Source organism: Pungitius pungitius, chromosome 6, assembly GCF_949316345.1.
Source record: "Pungitius pungitius chromosome 6, fPunPun2.1, whole genome shotgun sequence".
Lineage (NCBI taxonomy): Eukaryota > Metazoa > Chordata > Actinopteri > Perciformes > Gasterosteidae > Pungitius > Pungitius pungitius.
Genome location: NC_084905.1, coordinates 10034510 through 10054387, shown reverse-complemented (window position 1 = coordinate 10054387; position 19878 = coordinate 10034510). Strand labels below are relative to the sequence as shown.

Genomic DNA, 19878 nt, shown 5'->3' with positions numbered 1-19878 from the left:
ATCACCAGCCGAACCGAGCCCGTTAAGCTATTTATTTCAGGTAACCACCAGGAAGAGATCAGCCTGTTAATTATTTCCTCCCCTAAGATTCCGATCGTTCTAGGACTTACGTGGTTGGTTAAACACAATCCGGTAATCGACTGGCCAGAGGCTAGGATAACCAACTGGAGTAAATTTTGTCATGCTCATTGCCTGCGGTCTGCAAGTCCGAGACTAGAGAACAGCCAGGGATCCACCCAATGCGCGGCTGACCTATCCCTCGTCCCCACTGACTACCATGACCTGGGGGAGGTTTTCAGTAAGAATCGGGCCTTATCACTTCCACCTCACCGCCCGTACGACTGCGCGATTGAATTAAAGTCTGGTTCCACGTTCCCCAGTAGTCGTCTGTACAGCATCTCTAAACCGGAACGGGTAGCCATGGAGAAATACATTAAGGAGTCGCTCGCCGCCGAGCTCATCCGTCCCTCTTCGTCTCCATTGGGAGCAGGTTTTTTTTTTGTCACCAAGAAGGACGGTTCCCTCCGGCCATGTATTGATTATCGCGGTTTAAACGAGATAACCATCAAGAATAAGTATCCGTTACCACTCATGAACGAGGCCTTTGATGCACTTCAAGGGTCCACAATCTTCACTAAGTTAGACTTGCGTAATGCATACCACTTGGTGAGAATTCGTAAGGGAGACGAGTGGTTGACAGGATTTAACACACCGTTGGGGCATTTTGAATATCAAGTCATGCCGTTTGGATTGACTAATGCCCCAGCGGTATTTCAGGGGCTGGTTAACGACGTGCTCAGAGACATGTTGGGACGTTTCGTATTTGTGTATCTTGATGACATCCTCATATTTTCTAGAGACCCCACCGAACACATTCAACATGTCCGCCTGGTGCTACAACGTCTCCTGGAGAACAAATTATATGCCAAAGCGGAGAAATGTGAATTTCATGCCGACACTGTTTCATTCCTGGGCTACGTCATTTCTGAGGGACAGGTGAGGATGGATCCAGCTAAGGTGGAGGCAGTACTTGGATGGCCTAGACCCGACACGAGAAAGCAACTTCAGAGGTTCTTAGGGTTTGCTAACTTTTACCGACGGTTTATTCGGGATTACAGTAGTGTCGCCGCTCCCCTTACTGCACTTACCTCCTGTAGCAAACCCTACGTGTGGACCCCAGAAGCAGAGGGGGCGTTTGGGGAACTCAAGAGGCGGTTCACGTCTGCTCCCATCCTTGCCCAACCTGATCCGTGCCGGCAGTTTGTTGTCGAGGTGGATGCCTCTGACGTGGGGCTGGGAGCGGTGTTATCCCAACGCACCGCGACGGACGGTAAGCTCCACCCCTGTGCTTACTTGTCGCGTCGGTTGTCCCCGGCCGAGCGCAATTACGATGTGGGCAACCGTGAGCTACTGGCCGTCAAGGTCGCCCTAGAGGAATGGCGTCATTGGTTGGAGGGTGCGGAACTACCGTTTGTGGTTTGGACAGATCACAAGAATCTCGAGTACATCCGGTCAGCGAAACGCCTCAACTCACGTCAAGCCAGGTGGGCCCTGTTTTTTGGACGTTTTTCCTTCTCCCTGACTTACAGACCTGGATCACGTAACACCAAACCAGACGCCCTATCTAGAGTGTTTTCCAGAGAGGAGGAGGGGCGAGAGCCGGACACCATCGTCCCCAAACACTGCTTGGTCGGGGCAGCCCTGTGGAGAATAGAAGACGAGGTAACCTCTGCCCTCAGAGTCAACCCGGGGCCAGGTAATGGGCCTCCGGGCCGGCTATTTGTGCCAGATAATGTGAGAACTAATGTCCTGCAGTGGGCTCATGGCTCAAGGCTGACGTGCCATCCCGGAGTGGCTCGGACCATGGCATTTCTAAGGAGACGGTTCTGGTGGCCAACCATGGCTGACGACACAAAGGGATACGTCGCAGCTTGCCAAGTGTGCGCACAAAATAAGGTATCTAATAGACCTAGCGTCGGATTTTTACGCCCCCTGCCCATACCACGACGCCCATGGTCTCATTTGGCACTGGACTTCGTGACCGGACTACCCCCGTCAGAAGGTAACACAGTTGTACTCACCGTGGTTGATCGTTTCAGCAAGTATGCCCATTTCGTTCCACTCCCCAAGCTCCCGTCAGCAAAGGAGACGGCCTCTATCCTTGTCAAGGAGGTGTTTCGCATACATGGGTTGCCTTGTGACCTGGTCTCGGACCGGGGGCCCCAATTTTCCTCGGCTGTCTGGAGAGCCTTCTGTAGGGCCATTGGGGCCACAGTCAGTCTGTGCTCGGGATACCATCCACAGACCAATGGTCAGGCAGAGAGAGCTAACCAGAAACTGGAGATATCTCTTCGATGTCTAGTGTCTGCCAATCCCGGGTCCTGGGCCTCCCAAATCTACTGGGCAGAATATGCGCACAACACCTTGCCCTCTTCCGCAACAGGTATGTCCCCTTTTCAATGTTTGTACGGCTATCAACCTCCCCTTTTCCCATCCCAGGAGAGAGACATCGCCGTGCCCTCCGTACACAGTCACATCCGTCGCTGTCACCGAACCTGGCATCGAGTCCGCGCGGCCTTGCTCCGCTCCTCTGAGCATTACCAACGGCATGCCAACCGCCACCGGACGGCCGCCCTGACCTACAAAGTAGGTGACAAGGTCTGGCTGTCCACTAAAGACCTTCCACTGAGGACGGAGTCTAGAAAACTGTCTCAGAGATTTATTGGCCCGTTCGTAATTGAAGGGGTCATCAACCCGGTTGCGGTCCGATTGAAGTTACCTAGGTCCCTTCGTGTTCACCCCACTTTCCACGTGTCCCGTCTTAAACCGGTCCGGTCCGGTTTTGGTCCAGAGGAGCGGTGCTGGATTCCCCGCCGCCAGATCCTGGACGCCGTCATGGTGAGGGACTACCATCGCCGTCGGCCAGACAGGCCTGGTGGGGTGTCTGGAGACACCCGTCGGAGAGGGGGTACTGTCAGGTCGCCACCCTCAGGAGGCGTCGGTGTGTTGGCACCAACCAGCACTCGAGGGGGTCGGACGTCAGCACGGAGGTGAAAGCAGGGCCCAGCTGCGTCTCATCCACAATCACCCACCTGTTGCTGCCTTCCAATCAGGGGAGGTATTTAGGAGCGGCCCCGAAGCCTCGTCCCCGCCGGATTGTTAGTCTTGTTTGTGAGTCAGACCGACAACTCAGGTCGAAGAACAGCAAGAAGTCAGAGGCCGCTGTTCTAAAACTAACCAGTGTCCTGTCTTCCTCTTTTCACCCAGGCACCTGAACGGGCCGCATGGCCCACGCACCTCCCCGGGAATCCCGCTCACTGTTTTTCCCCACCTCTGGAATCCGGGACCGCCGTCACCACCCCGTCACCTCCTAGTCCGGTGCCTCTTTTTCACGAATAAAGTACATGGTGATTAACAAATCTGCGTTTGGGTCTTTTCCAGTGGAGGCAATACGTGACAGTTCTTATTCTGCAATTTATGCAATGTAGGGTCCAAAACAGATTCCTAAACAGAACTTTGTCACTGTCTCTTTGGGGCAATTATGTGAATAGAAAGTGATGATTGATAAATCTTGAGGTGCAAACGTTTTGTCCAGCCTTAAACCTGTCTTTCAATACATGCCTGAGGTGGAGACCCAAGGGGATGAGCATTACATGTATTGGGCAATAGTAGAAAAGGTAGTAAGGGGGAGAAAATGGGAAGTCCGTTAGGGGGTGTGGAAGGACACAGCCACTCCCTGAGATGACGTATGAAGAGAAGGAGAACTTCAGGACAGTATATGCCCAGTAGGTTGACAGAAATCAGCAGTCTTTTTCTGTAACTATTTTACAGGGACCAGTCTGTCGGGTTAAACACATTAGGCCTCTATTCCATGTGCCTCTTCTTGCAAGAATGACTAAGCATTATGGAATGTCATTATGGTGGCGGGCCGTGGATTGTCTCAGGGAATAGTGCCACGAGGAGGTGTAATTGGCCTTACTGCATCAGGTGGGGTTAATCTGTTCTATCCCTTTAAAACAAGCAATAGTGGCGATTTGGCAGCGCTCCAGAGAAGGTTGAATGAGGAAACCTGAGGGAGAGCAAGAACACAGAGTCCCGAATGAAAAGGTTTTGTTATTGCTGTTGTTCATTTAAAAAGTAAGTACAGAGTACAGAAACAACAACAAGTGTGTGTATCTGCCTCCTTATACACCTACAGAAAACCACAGGTAACCCAATACCTTAATTCAGCCACCTGTTACCATTCAGGATAAGTAAATTCAGAGAGAGAGAGACTGAGGCTGTTTTGCAATCTTTCAGTACTGAACCAATTGGGTTTATTTTTATTATCTTAAACCTGTTTTTATACATTTAATAACCTTTTATTAATTACTACCAACATGTTCTGCCTCATCCACAGTGACTTAACAACATGTCTTGGGTATTTTCTAAAAAAAAGTATTTCCAGGGGTGTAATTCCTCAACTGGTGTTGATTCCCCTAAAGACATCAGACAGGTAAGTCAACCAAAATACTGGGGTTTAGATACAAATTAAGCTGATGAAGAAGGCTATATTCATCCTACTGGCATATTCCCTTGTCTCTAGGGTAGGGAAAAATTAATTGTCTTTCTCCGCTACGTATGGGTCATACCAATTTTTCACGCTTCTTTTGAAGCTGTTTGATGCCCGTGCCGCATTACAAAGTCTCATGGACCAAAAGTAAGCGCTGTGTATTCCGCCGCCTACCTGGAAAATGTCATCATCATCATCCACAGCAACAGCTGCGTGAAAGACTGGGCTCATAGCCAACCAGTGCAAGGGTGTGGTTTCAGCGGCGGGAGATACGGTATCAAGTGTATCACTTTGGTGGCGTGCAGGTGTGTCTTCAGTTGGATAAGATGGCAGTGATCGCAGCTTGCTCAACGCCCATTACCAAACACGGGGTGAATCTGGTAAATACCAGCGTCTTTTCATAGCTTTGCAGACCTAATCACCCCCCTGACCAACCTGACCCGAAAGTGTGCTCCTGTGAGATCCGGTCCAGTGGACAAAGCAGTGCTTCCACACATCTAACTCGCCCCCGGCTGCTTTGAAGAGAGGGCTTGGGTCCTTGTTCTCCCAAAATATATGGGAAGGTTGACTGCTCAGTGCGTTACATTAGCCAGCACAGGCGAGGATGAGGGCCTGGAAATTTGGCTCCACTGCATGATGGATGAAGTATCTGGTATACAGCCTTCTAGGTTCAAGGTGTTCCATAAACCGGGGTCATAGGTTTAAATTCAGTCAGGAAGACGAGCTGAACATTTGTACGCAGGTACCCGCCTGACTCCCTGTGGTCATGCTGTCATCTGTTTAAAACTAGCCAACCAGATGTGTCAGTTGTTTACGTAAACCAATCGCATCAGTACTGTCAAACTTTTAAAACTGTTCTCCTCTTTGTTACTGTTGGTTGTCATTTCAGCGTGCACCAGATGCAACACTCCACAATCCATACCATGGTGAATCTACATCTCCAGTGCTTCCCGCCGGATGACTTTTCTAAGTGTAAAAATGACAGAAAGACATACATTTTCTATAAAAGTAGCTGCTATTTATAAAAGGTCCACTGGGGGTCGCACTCTGTGAGTAGCTCATGCGTTCGACCAGGGGAGGTCGACGACAGCTTTCATCGGGGCCCGCTCAAAACACTGGACCATCCGTGTCCGCGCACCGCACCCCCACCCCTGTCGATCGTATGATCTACACACACCTGACACCGCACCATCCGTTTCCGCGCACGCACCCCCTCCGGCGCCGATGATTTGACTGGTCCGGCCTGCGTGACATCAAAGTGGTTAGTATGTGTTTCTAAGGTTACAGAGAGTTGACGTTTGTGTTTTAACTAGGGCTGTCAAATGATTACAAATTTTAATCAAATTAATCCGAATTTTCAGTGGATTAATCAGGATTAATCACTATTTGCAATTACACCTGAATCCTAACCATTTTTTCTTTCTGAAATGCATACCAAAGATAGATAACAGGACACAGATACATAATTATCATTATTATTATCATCATTATTATTTTTTACATAAATACATGTTATTGATATTTGACTTGGTTTAATTCATTCCAGAAAATAATCAAATCAATGTTATTTGATAAGTTACAGACTGATTTCCCTGCATGGCTCTAGAAGGGTCTCGAGCCTCTGCAGTTTATCCCACTCTGCTGCGGTCGGCAAATCGAGTTTGTGCTCCTGATGGTCCAGGGCTGCGATGACCAGACATGTCAACCCTCCTGATGTTTCCGCGAGACTCCCGAATTTCAAAGTCCCTCCCGAAAATCTCCCGGACCGACCTTTCTCCCGGATTTCTCCCGATTTCCACCCGAACAACAATACTGCTACACCATCTGTCACTGGGCGCGCCGTTTCAGACCGAGCAATAATAAAAGTTACACCTTGAAGTAGAGCGCGGCAATTAGAACGGAAAAAGATCAGACTGGCGCTGCAAATAAAACCGCTAGCACCCCCCCTGCCTGCAGGTGGCAGTAATGTGTTGTATAAGATGAAGTGCATTCCCTAGAGGAAGAGGTTCTTTCCGGACCTGAATAATTTGTCACACTGCGCATGCGTGAAATGTGTTAAAAAATTGACGTAATTAACAACAAACAACTAATTAACGTCGTTAACGTGCTATTTTTGACAGCCCTAGTTTTAACGTTTTATCTGCGAAAATGGGCTTTAGTCAGGTTGTCTCGTGTCTGTCTTGTGAGTTCCTGTTTTATTTTGAAAATTAACCTTCCTCTAGTGCCCCTTCCTCTTGTGTCAGTCTGATTGTCTGCCCCCCTGATTATTTCCACCTGTGCCCCTACCCTGTGTGTGTATATATTGCGTGAGTCTCGCTTTGTCCTGTGCCAGTTCATCTTGTCCCAGGCCCCGGAACCATTGTATGTAACAATTTCCTCTGCACCTTGTTTAGGCTCTCCTTCCGGTCAACTCCTCGTTCTCAGCCCACAGTTTATGTTATAGATTTGTTCTTGTTCTTAGATTTAGTACTCTCGCCCACGAGAGATTTTCATTTCAGCGGCTCTTGCCCTTCCTTTTGTTAATAAACTTTGATTGTTTTTGTAAGCTTGTCGAGTGAGTCGTGCGTTTGGGTTCAGAGCCATTGTCCGGTCGTGACAGAACGAAGCAGCATGAAACCAGCCGACTCAGACCACCTAAAGGCAACCATTTGCTCCCAAGGCACCCGCCTTAATCAGCAGGAGAATCAGTTGTCCACCCTGCAACATGGAGTGAAAGTGAAAGTATCTTGACTAAAACACTAGCAAACCGTAGCACTAACAAATGGTAGCACTTAAATTGTACTTATAATTGCACTTGTCTATAACATGTTTTGAAACTGCTTATTTGATGAAAAATGTACTTTCTTGTTACTTGTTCTTCTGAGTTTGTATCTCTATGTGGAAATGCACTTATTGTACGTCGCTTTGGATAAAAGCGTCAGCTAAATGACATGTAATGTTTGAGAGCGTCCAATCTCAAATAAACTCAGCTCAAAGCTGCTGAAAGAGCATGACAATAATATCTGCTTACATTTATAATGACTCTTATATACAGTCGCTATTCCTCCTCCTCGGCCAGATTTTCGCGGAGCGTTAAGGTAGCAGCAGTCCAGGTGTAAAAATTTGGTGAAAGCGCTGGACTCGCCATCACTCAGCCATGTCTCAGTTACACAGAGGAAATCCAATCCTCGGGACGTGAAAAGATCCTTTAAGACAAAAGTCTTATTTGCTAGAGATCTAGCATTCACCAGCCCAAACCTGGTAGGAACCGGCGGGTCTGCAGCGCTGGATGTTCGTGGAACCCAACACAGAGATCACAGGTTGCTGTGATTCACTCCGCGCCAACGGGGACGAGGAGAGCAGGGGCCGCGGGGCTGGAACACCTCTTCTGGGCCGATGGCAGGTGTCAGCCAGGCGTCGACCGGGTCCAGCGAGCGTCGAGGAATAACGAGGCTAGGTACGACTCCAAACTCAGTCCAAATAGGTGTAGAACAACATGCAAGACGGGCCTTCAGCCTCACCAGCCGGCCGCTGCGTTTTCCCCTGCGGCGGGTGCGCGTCCGTCGGCACTCACGCCGAGAAAGTGGAGCCGGGGAGTGCTAAACGTGAGAACACCGGCAGTCTCGCCAGGAACGGGGGCAAAGTTTCATGTCCACTATCAACCAGATTGACTATATTTTTGGCAGAAAATCGCAGATCTAGCAATGTTTGGCGATCATACACCAGTAGAGAGTCGTCATCCCGTGCAAAAAGCAGAACAAACAACAAAAACACACACAGCAGTGACAGTAACGGACGGCCAGCCGCCCACAATCTTGTTAATCTTTTAACATTCGGATGCTGTTGATAGCGGATGGAATGCCACGTCGTTGTACGACGCATTCATCTAAGGATTTTCAGATCCCATACAAGACCTGTTAGTCCCCTTTGATTTGCCTGAGGATCTCGACGCAGTAATCGCATTAGCTGTTAGGACAGACCATCGCTTGAAAACGCGAAGGCAGGACAAATCACGCGTTACAGTTCCTCAGGATCACGCTCAAGGTCGCTTTTCAACTGACTGGAGGGACTTTCCTCCCCTGCTGTCGCCTGTCCAGTGGAGAACTGCCTCTTCGAGCGATCTAGAGAAATCCATACAGCTGGGACAGGCTTGGTTGTCCGCCGAAGAACGACGATGACAACGCCTGCAGGAGGGGAGGTGTTTCTACTGCGGGGAACAAGGGCATCTAATGGCAGGATGCCCGGCAAAGGTGACGACTTACGAGGTGAAGAAGAGTCCCCTGGCGAGCCGCTTCGCCTCATCGGGCAGTTCCTCCTGCTCCCTATCGAAGATCCAGGTAAGCCACCATGACACCAGTCTCCATGGGAGTACTGGTTGACATTGAAATCCAGCGCCTTAGATGGCAGCTTTTGAATGTGACACATGTGACTGAACCTGTGGCCGTACGCATCAGGGATCACCATGAACTAATGACCTTTCATCTGTCCAACACTCCCTGATCTTGGGGTTTCCCTGGCTCAAGAAACACAACCCCCACATTAACTGGTGTTCAGGGAGGATCATAAATTGGCGACGGAGGTGGGGCCAGGCAGGGCTCCTAGCAAAGAAGTGGAAATTGAAGTTGTTGGGGACCTTGAATCGGCTCCAGCTCCGGCCCACACACACAACCTGCCTCAAATGACCCCCATTCCCAGCTGCTATCATGATCTTGAGGAAGTGTTCAGCAAGAGTAAGGCCATTTCCCTACCACCCCACCAACCTTACCCCCAGGGCACCCATTCCGAAGGGGAGACTTCATTCCATTTTCGGTCCTGGGAAAGTATTCATGACAGGACTCATATGCCCCTCATCGTCCCCAGCAGGAGGAGGGTTCTTTTGTGTGGGATGGTTCCCTGAGACCTTGCATTGACTATGGATCGTTAAAGCACATTACTATGAAGAATCGATACCCCCTGCCCCTCATGTCATCGGCCTTTGAACATTTACAACAAGCAAAGACTTACGCAATGCTTATCACCTGGTCCGCATTAGAGAGGGCGACGAGTGGAAGACCGAGTTTAACACTCCTTCCGGCCATTATGAGTACCTTGGGATGCCATTTGGCCTGACAAACGCTCCGGCGGTATTTTAGGCCTTGATAAACGGGGTGCTTAAGGAGTTTTTTAATCAGTTTGTATTCGTCCATCTGGATGACATGTAGATTTTCTCCCCTGACCTAGACACTAATGTTTCTCATGTCCGCCAGCTTTAGAACCAGCTTTATGTCAAAGCAAAAAAAAAGTGAATTTCATGCCAATGTTGTGTCTTTTCTAGGCTTCGGCATAGCCCCTGGAAAGATACAAATGGATCCAACTAAAGTCAGCGCTGTGGCTCGGTGGCCTACACCTGATAACTGCGAGAAGGTTCAGCAATTCCTGTGTTTTGCGAACTTTTACAGGCAAGTTATCAGAAACTTCAGCGCCTTAGCGTCTCCTCTCCATGCTCTCATCTCTCCCCAAGCTCCGTTTCTGTGGTCTCCCCAAGCTGAGGAGGCTTTCACCCAGCTCAAGGAGATGTTCACAACGGGCCCATCCTCACAGTTCCAGTCGACAGTTTGTGGTGGAGGTGGATACCTCTAACGACGGCGTAGGGGCGTTCCTGTCTCAGTGATCTGCAAAGGACCTTTCACCGGCGGAGCAGAATTATGATGTTGGTAACCGTGAGTTGCTCGCTGTAAAGTTGGCATTGGAGGAGTGGAGACATTGGTTAGAGGGGGCCCAACACCAGTTTATTGTCTGGACTGACCACAAAAACCTTGAGTACAAGGCTAAGCGTTTGAACTTTCGCCAAGCCAGATGGACTCTGTTCTTTAACAGCTTTGGCTTTGTTTTGTCCTACAGGCCGGGGTCCCAGAATACCGAGCCAGATGCCCTGTCTCGTCTGTTCGACCCCGAGCCTACTGCCAAGACACCAGAGCCAATCCTGCACCACGTGGTAGGAGCGGTAACGTGGCAGATAGAATCAGCAGGGAAGCATGCTAACGGTGAGAACCCTACACCTATTGGTTGTCCAGTCAATCGCCTGTTTGTTCCGGTTGATATGCGCCCACAGGTGAATCATTGGGCTCACACCTCGAAGCTCACCTGCCATCCGGAGAACAGCCGAACCATATATACGCCATCAGACAAAGGTTCTGGTGGCCCGGCCATGAAACGCGATGTCCGGGAGTATGTGGGGGCGTGCCCCTTGTGTGCTAGGAACAAGACCTCCTCTGAGGCACGCTCAGGCCCGACCCTGGGCTGAGATTTCGCTGGATTTCATCACAGGTCTCCCGGCCTCCCAAGGTAACACCACTGTCCTAACAGTGGTGGATAGGTTCTCAAAGATGGTTCATTTCATCGCCCTGCCTAAATTTCCGTTGGCAAAGAAGACGGTCGAAACCATGTGTTCCGCATCCATGGGTTTCCTAGAGACATGGTGTCAGACCGGGGGCCCCAATTAATTTCTCGACTTTGGACCGATTTCTGCAAGCTGATCAGGGCCACGGTCAGTCTCGCGTCCAGATACCATCCAGAGGCTAATAGACAGGCTGAGCGCCTTAACCAGGCACTGGAGACAAGTCTTCGTTGCCTGGTATCTCAGAATCCGTCTTCCCGGAGCAAATACGTTAATAGTCTCCCATTGTCCTGTGCCAGTTCATCTTGTCCCAAGCCACGGAACTATCGTATGTATCAATTACCTTAGCCTCGCCACGTTTCCTCTGCACCTTGTTTAGGCTCGCCTTCCGGTCAACTCCTCATTCTTAGCCCAGTGTTTATGTTATAGGTTTTTTCTCGCCCACGAGTGTTTTGTTAATAAACTTTAGATTTTATTTTGGCACCCTGTTGAGTGAGTTGTGAGTTTTGGGGTCAGGGCCATTGTCCGGTCGTGACATCACCAACTCAACATCTGATTGGTTAATGCCACAGTTTAATTTATGTTCACTTTAAGCTATTGGCAACTGCACTTTTGATTCTGGTTAAGTCTTAAAGACCAGCCCTGCAGATCTGATGGTGGAAGGAACACAACGTAGAGGAAAGCTCAATCAAATGAAGAAAATAGACTATGTGGAATATCTTAAAACAAATTTTGGATAACAAAAAGTTGAATTGTATTTATATTGATGAGAATGCCTTGCTGGCACTGACGGCCTGCCACTGCTAAACCCTAGAGACCCTGAGTGCTGTTGTAGATCATAGACAGCAGCTAGTCCAGACGCTAACTTTGTGGCAATTGATAATAGAATTAGTTTGCCAATGAGTCATTTGTGTGAAATGTATAAGAAGGCTACACATGTGATCTTAATTTGTAACATTTTATGCCGTATCTTTTAGTGCCTGGGTTTATCACTTTAATATACATGGTTCTTTTTCTAACTTCGTTCGGTGTTTCACTATGGGGAATCGTCTCGGCGTGACCAACTAAGGAAGCTCCAATGACACCACGTCTGTCAGTGACAGACAGGTCGAACTGTGCGGGGGCCCCGCCCCCTCATGTTACCACAGTCGACCGTCCCTCGCAAATCATTCTCGTTTTCTTCCCGTGAAGAACTATAGCTCCCTCAGCTTATCTTGGCTAGCTTGGATTGCTGCTTAACGGTTCACAGACGACCCTTTTAGGACACGTCGCCGAACGCAGTTCCTGGTTTTTAGTCCGGATTTGCTGGGTAAGTTACTTCATAGAAGTGTATTTGGTTACTACACAGACAGTGTCCGCGTCAAGGCGAACTGTTCTCCCGACGGCTCGGTATTTAGTTACCGGTGCTTTCGGGGACTGTGTGTATAAATTTTCTCGGGCTAACGCGTTACGGCGAGCCTGCCGGGTCTCGGGTAGCATTAGTTTGCTAGCCGAGCCGAGTAACCGTTGTTTTGCTAACGTGTCACGGCGAGCAAACTGTTACGGTGCGCGGTTAGCGGGATAAACCCCCGGTTACCGAAGCAATTTACCGTCAAGCTAAGCTAACGCTAGGCTCGACTAATTGCTGTGTATTCCTCTCTCTTCTCAGTTGCTATGTCGGCCACTACCCCCGCCAAAGGGTCAGAGCCGAAGGCCAAAGAGGCTGCATCCCGCCCGTGCCCTGCGTCATGCGGGGCATCCATCTCGGGCAGGGACCCTCATCCGATGTGCATAGCTTGCATGGGCGCTAAACACGCCCAGGCGGCTTTGGCGGACCCGCAGTCGTGTCTGCACTGTGCGCCAATGCCGGAGAAGGTTCGGGAGAGAAGGCTGAGAGTGGCGGCATCCTCAAAGCAGGACCCGTGCCTGTCTGGAACTGCCCCAAAAGCCTCAACCAGCACCCGCCTGCCGCGAGCTTCTTCGAGCTGGGCGGACATGATGGATGCTGAGTCCCCGGAAATGCCTCCACTTTTCGAGGAACTGCTCGAACTGGAGCCGGGTGATGAGGACGCAGAGGGCGATGCCAACTCTGACCTCCTTGACGTGGACGACATGGAAGAGGAGGAGGATGACTCCACCTTTCCTGTCGAACCACCCAGACCCCCCAGTGCATCTGATGTTGTCCCCCCTGTGGACAACAATCTGTATGAGGTCTGCAAACGGGCCGCATCAAAATTGGGCATACAATGGCCAGCAGCCCAGGATGCTACAGGGGGGGAAAGAGACCTATACGACGGTAAAAGGCTGCCGCCTACCCTACCGCCGTCTAAACAACTTCTGCCAGCCGTCCCCATCTGCATGAAGGAGATGGGCAGGTACTGGTCCAGCCCGTTCAAGAGTAAGCTCCCCACCAAGGGCTACTCAAAACTAGAAGTTGATGGGATGGGAGAGCTGGGCCTAGCGGGCCCACCAGAGGTAGAACCTTCAGTGGCTTACCACCTCCACCCAAACACCGCTCTCTCTCAGCTTCCTCTAACATCACCCTGCCTAATAAAACAGAGCGCCTCACCGCCTCTGTTTTACAGAGAATGTACCGCTATGCGGCACAGTCAGTGTGTTCGCTAAACGCGGTGACTTTGCTGTCGGCGTATCAGGGAGAGATCTTAGAGGAGATGGGCAGACAACTGGACTCTGGGGCACCAAACCCGGCCCTGTGGGATGAGATTTGCGTTGTGAACGATCTCATCCTCCGCTCATCACGAGGTGCGGTGCAGGGCTGCGGCCGTGTAATGGGACTTGCGGTCTCAGGTGAGAGGGCCCTATGGCTGAATCTTTCCGGCCTCAGCGATGTCCAGAAGGCAGAGGTAATGGATGCTGCTTATGACCCAGCTAAGGGTTTGTTTGGCCCTGCACTTGAAAAGATGCGGGAGGCCAGCACCCTCAGAAAACAAGAGGGCGAAGGCTTCGACCTCTGTTTGCCCCGAAAGCACGTCCCTCGCACCCCGCAGGTGCCCAGGGGTGGGTTTGCAGCTGCAGCCGCAGCTGTGAGAGGGGCACGGGGAGGCGCCAGACCGCACAGACAGGCAGCGAGTCAGCAGACGGTTCAGCAGCCTCGAGTGGAAAACCCCAAACCATGGGGCAAACACTCCTTTGCAGCCACAGCAGCAAAGAACCGCCCCTCCCACCCCGGGGAAGGGAAGAAGAAGCGCACGTCCTAACCGGCCTTGCTTTTCCCTCCCCTCCACCTTCAAAGAAAAGAAGGGAGGTCGAGGTGAGACAAACCCCCCGAGTTTGTGTTCCAAATTCCCTGGTGGTTTACTGTTCTCCAGAGGATCTTTTGATGTTTCTCCCCCCTCACATTCAAGGGAGGCAGTATCGGGGGCAGCGGGTAACACAGTGTCACCAAGCACTTCTACCCACCTCAAACAAAGAAATAAAGTTTGTGTTTTCGCAGCCAGGCCAAAGGCCGAGGGCGAAAAACATTATAAAAACAAATCAATGTCATGGCCCCATAATCCCATCAGGGGGAGCTCACGCTCCACTGAGGGGAGGCCGCGTCCTCCAGGTAAGGGAAGTGACGTCACCCTACGGTGCGTCCAGCCCACTCACTTGACGGGCAGAACGGTGGCGCGCATGCGCAGTACATCCGTGGGTCTTGTCCACTATTTCTCAGGGGTACAGACTACAATTCGCTATGAAGCCACCCAGATTCAACGGGGTGTTAGTTTCAGTAGCCAAGGGCGATTCAGCTCGAGTCCTAGAGGGCGAAATAACATCGCTGTTGAACAAACAGGCGATCAGAGCTGTCCCGAGCGAGGAAGCGCAGCGGGGTTTTTACTCCCGCTACTTCCTCATCCCAAAAAAGGGGAGCACTTCCCTCCGTCCCATTTTAGATCTCCGTGTGTTAAACAGGCACTTACGCAAGTACACGTTCAGGATGTTAACACACAAGGGGCTCTGTCGTTCAATCCGTCTGGGGGATTGGTTTGTAACGATCGATCTTTCGGACGCTTATTTTCATATCGCCATTTATCCAGCACACCGGAGGTTTCTCAGGTTTGCTTATCAGGGCAAAGCCTACGAGTACCAAGCCATCCCATTCGGGCTCTCATTAGCCCCGCGGGTGTTCAGCAGGTGTGTGGAAGCCGCTTTGGCTCCGTTACGGAGCAGCGGCATCAGGATTTTCGCGTACATAGACGATTATCTGATATGCTCCCAGTCACGGGAGCAGGCGGTCAAAGATTCCGCTACGGTGATAAATCATCTCACGGATCTGGGGTTCAATATAAACTGGACAAAGAGTCGAGTCGAACCGGCGCAGTGTACAGATTACTTGGGTCTCAACATAAACTCCGTCTCCTATCGCGTCACGCTGACGGAGGCGAGAGTAGCGTCCCTCACGCAGTGCCTCTCCCTCTTCCGGCTTGGGAGAGCGGTGCCGTTCAGACTATGCCTTCGCCTACTCGGCTTGATGGCGTCAGTGATATCTGTGGTACAGTTGGGGCTTCTACGGATGAGGGAGTTTCAGCGCTGGGTCGCGGCATTGCGCCTGTGCCCGCGCCGTCACCTCAACCGCAGAGTGAAAGTGTTACCGTCGTGCGTGGCTGCGCTCCGCCCGTGGGAGGACGTGACAGCTCTCGAGTCAGGTGTCCCGCTGGGGGCGGTGTCATCCAGGGTAACCTTGACAACGGATGCTTCCCTATCAGGGTGGGGAGCAACCATGTTGGGCAGGACGGTGAATGGAACCTGGGACCCGAGGCTGGCTCAGAGTCACATAAACATCTTGGAACTCTGGGCAGTGTTTTATGCACTAAAACATTTTCGGACATTTCTCCAGGGACGCCACGTCCTGGTAAAAACAGACAACACCACCGTCGTGGCGTACATCAACCGTCAAGGCGGCACTCGCTCACTGCAGTTGCACAAGTTAGCTCGAAAGCTAATCCTGTGGAGCAGCACCAAGCTCCTGTCTCTTCGAGCCACACACGTTCCAGGGGTGCTGAACAGAGGTGCAGATCTTCTGTCCCGAGGGAACCCTCTGTACGGAGAGTGGGCTCTTCACCCTCAAGTGGTGAAGCAAGTCTGGCAGAAATACGGCCAAGCAGACGTAGATCTCTTCGCCTCGCGGGAAAACACCCAATGTCCACTGTTTTTCTCCCTGGCAGACGCGAACGCACCACTGGGGATGGATGCGCTGGCCCACTCGTGGCCAAACGTGCTGCTCTATGCATTCCCCCCGCTCAGCCTGATCTCCCCCACTCTAGACAGGGTACGAGAGCAGGGCTTGACGCTAATCCTGATAGCGCCGCGGTGGCCGTCCAAACATTGGGTGGCGGAAATAATACAGCTCTTGACGGACGAGCCGTGGCCTCTGCCCATACGCAGGGACCTTCTGTCCCAGGCTGGCGGGGAGATCTACCACCCTCACCCAGACCGAATAGCGCTCTGGGCTTGGCCGGTGAGAGGTGGAACCTGAACGCAACAGGCCTGCCTGAACGGGTCATTGACACCATTCAGAGTGCAAGAGCCGCCTCCACACGCTCCCTTTACAGTGGTAAATGGCGGGTTTTTGAGGAATGGTGCCGTCTTAGGCACATCATTCCTTTCCAGTGTTCGGTGGTCAACCTGCTATGCTTTCTGCAGGATTTAGTAGACAAGGGCAAAGCTTTTTCTACTATTAAAGTATATTTGGCGGCTATCTCAGCCTGTCATTTGGGCTTTGGTGAAAGGACGGTGGGGCAGCACCTTTTAGTATGTCGTTTCATGAAAGGTGCTCGCCGCAAGCTCCCCGTCTCCAGGCCCCTGGTTCCTCTGTGGGATCTATTGGTGGTGTTGGAGGCCCTCTCTCAACACCCGTTTGAGCCGATGGAGGCAGCGGAGATGAAATTTATTTCACTTAAGACAGCCTTGCTCTTGGCTTTAACCACAGCAAAGCGTGTGAGTGACTTACAGGCTTTATCCGTTCGCCCTTCCTGCTTACAGTTTGCTCCAGGGCTCACTAGGGTTTGTATGCGGCCCAACCCGGCGTTTGTGCCTAAGGTGGTGGAGGCAACGTACAAGTGTCCCACGGTGGAGCTTTCAGCTTTTCACCCTCCTCCTTTTTCCTCCTCAGAGGAACAAAGACTTAACACGTTGTGTCCGGTGCGAGCACTACATGTGTATGTGAGTAGATCAGCAGGTTTCAGAAAAGCAGATCAGCTGTTCGTGTCCTGGGCCAATTCTCACAAAGGAAAGCCATTGTCACGCCAGAGGCTGTCCCACTGGATTGTGGAGGCCATATCTCTAGCCTATAGTTGTAGGGGTTTGCAGCCCCCCCAGGGTTTGAGGGCTCATTCCACAAGGAGTATGGCCACCTCATGGGCCCTGTTCAAGGGGATCCCAGTGCAGGAGATTTGTGCAGCAGCAAGCTGGTCTACACCTCACACTTTTGTAAGGTTTTACAGGCTAGATGTCTCAGGGCCGTCCTTAGCACACGCTGTGCTAGAGGCCAACGCGCCAGAGTCCCTGTGATGGTCATTACCGGACTAAACAAATTGTGGCTTCGGGAACGGCATGCAATACGGGAGCGGTCTATATCTCCCATAGTGAAACACCGAACGAAGTTAGAAAAAGAACTTTGGGTTACTTAACGTAACCTTGGTTCTTTGATAACAGAGTGAGGTGTTTCACCACACATCCCTCCTTGCATTAACACAGAAAGAAATCGTTCTAGAATGATTTGCGAGGGACGGTCGACTGTGGTAACATGAGGGGGCGGGGCCCCCGCACAGTTCGACCTATCTGTCACTGACAGACGTGGTGTCATTGGAGCTTCCTTAGTTGGTCGAGCCGAGACGATTCCCCATAGTGAAACACCTCACTCTGTTATCAAAGAACCAAGGTTACGTTAAGTAACCCAAAGTTTTTGTGCCAGCCGATAAGTTTCTCAACCCCTCAGTTGTAAAGTGGTTATTACTGACGTTTTAGTTTTTCTACAACTTCATATTTGTTAATATGAAATTGCTAGACATACAGTAGCTATATTTGATACATTTTATACTGGAGAGCAAACCCAACACTTAACCACCATCTTGTATGTTAAATTTATCTGACCAAATCCAACCACCCATAACTTACTTCTATTGCAAAATTGTTTGGACATTAATAGACAAAGGAGGACAGGAACAGGGATTTAAGGAAAGAAATAAAACTGCTGAGTGAGTGCTCGTCACTACTGCTGGCTCCCTCCAGAGACCCCTCATGATGAGCCAGGCCTTTATCTCATTCACTATCATCTAGAGTCCAGACATGTTTTCAATGTAATGTTCTTTGCACTATCTTCTTATGATTGTCTTTCTCTCTTACTATGAGATACTGCTACAAATGACTCATATTAGATATTGTCATTTTATACAGTATGGCAGAGCAGATTGGATTCTCTTGTTTAACCAGTGTCAGTCCTAAAGTGATTTTTTTTTAAAGTGCCCTTGAGTAAGTCACTGAACCCCTAGCCGCACATCTATGTGTCCACTGTAATACTTCATGGTATAGATTGACCAATAAATATTCAAAATATGTTATGGCTATTTGGTGACAATATTGCCACCAAAACACATAAGAACTTCATCAATGAAGCCAACCAATGTTCAGCTACAGCTCAACCATTTTAAGAACTGACCCACTGCCAGCAGACACATAACACACACCTACACACCCAACAGCAAACAAAAACTGTCTCCTACCAGGGAATGCACGCATGCATGCACACACACACGCACACACTCACGCACAAACACAGTAACCCAATTATTGCCTTATTCTAAGCACAGGATAACCCATGATACACTCACCCATTCACTCTGTAACCAATCTTTCCAGCTTGTTTAAATCAAGGGAACCTCCCAGCCTCCCTACCTGGGTGCCAGCTTGTGGTAGCTGGGGGAACAGAGCCAAGGTGGTTGGTCTTTTGGGTCGATATTTTTCCATGACAGCGCAGGTTGATCCCTCTCCTACAGGCGACAGCTTTCCATTTCCCCCCTCCTCCTTCTCTTTTTCCTCTTCTCCTCTTTTATTAAACCAGCGTTGGCGCTCCACACCATGGACAAGGCCTCCCCCACCCACCTCTACCTCCCTCTCTTCCCCTTCTTCCTCTGCATTCCCATCAGCATCGATCAGATTCAAGCTCAGCTTCTGAACACACCCACTCCACTCCCTCCTTGCCTGATCATTGGCTGTTCAGTATCACATCATCATCCTCACCACCATCATCTTTCGGCAGGAAAAGAGTCAAATTAGGGGAGAGGCAATGAAACAGGAGGAAGGCAGGGAGAGAAAACAAAGGATGTGGCTAGTCTTTAATTGTGAAGGGATGAGCAAGGATTGAGACAGAGAGAAGAAGGCAGGAAGAGAGAGACAGAGGTGCAGATAGGGATAGGAAAGGAGAGGAGGCAGTCACAGCCAACCAATCACAGCAAAGCATAAAAGCATTAGCTCATATGCCTGTTGTGTTTTGTGTGTGTGTGTGTGTGTGTGTGTGTGTGTGTGTGTGTGTGTGTGTGTGTGTGTGTGAGTGTGTATTTGACGCAGGTAAATAAGATTATACATAAGCAGTGATCCCATGGAGAAACTATGGAGACAGAGAAGCCAACCAAAACAGTCATGCAATTGCAGACAGCAAACCTCAACTGGGGCTACATTCAACCTGTAGCCACAGTCAGTCAATCACTTCCAGTGTACCAGCCAGTGAATATCAGTAATTTGGTTATAGTCAGCAGCTAACAAAAAAGTTGGTAATTGAGTCAGTTAACAAACCAGTCAGTTAATTATTTTGCCCTAGTGGAACAACAAACCAAACAGTCACTTGGAAACACGTGGGTTTTTGTTTTGTGGATTCACTGTTTTGTATTCCAAGGAAATCAAAGTTGTCCGGTTGCACCAGTCTACGGAACAGTAAACACTCCAATTTGTTAAAGGGGACATTTTATGAAAATTCCATTTCAGTGCTACTACACAT

The 19878-nt window shown here is 50.2% G+C and overlaps 1 protein-coding gene across 3 annotated transcripts in view; it reads right to left on the bottom strand.

The window, feature by feature from the left end:
* LOC119195796 (C-Jun-amino-terminal kinase-interacting protein 1-like) overlaps positions 1-19201 on the bottom strand; it is a 40011-nt gene extending 20810 nt beyond the window's left edge. Inside the window, exon 1 of one of the 3 annotated variants that reach the window (XM_037451058.2) lies at positions 18780-19201. In XM_037451058.2, coding sequence (XP_037306955.1) covers positions 18780-18851 — 72 coding nt within the window. In that variant the 5' untranslated portion in view covers positions 18852-19201. Of the gene's footprint in view, positions 1-1148; positions 1229-18779 lie in introns of those variants that run through there. The other 2 variants (XM_037451060.2, XM_037451059.2) reach the window with 2 other exon arrangements.
* Positions 19202-19878: the final 677 nt, after the last annotated feature.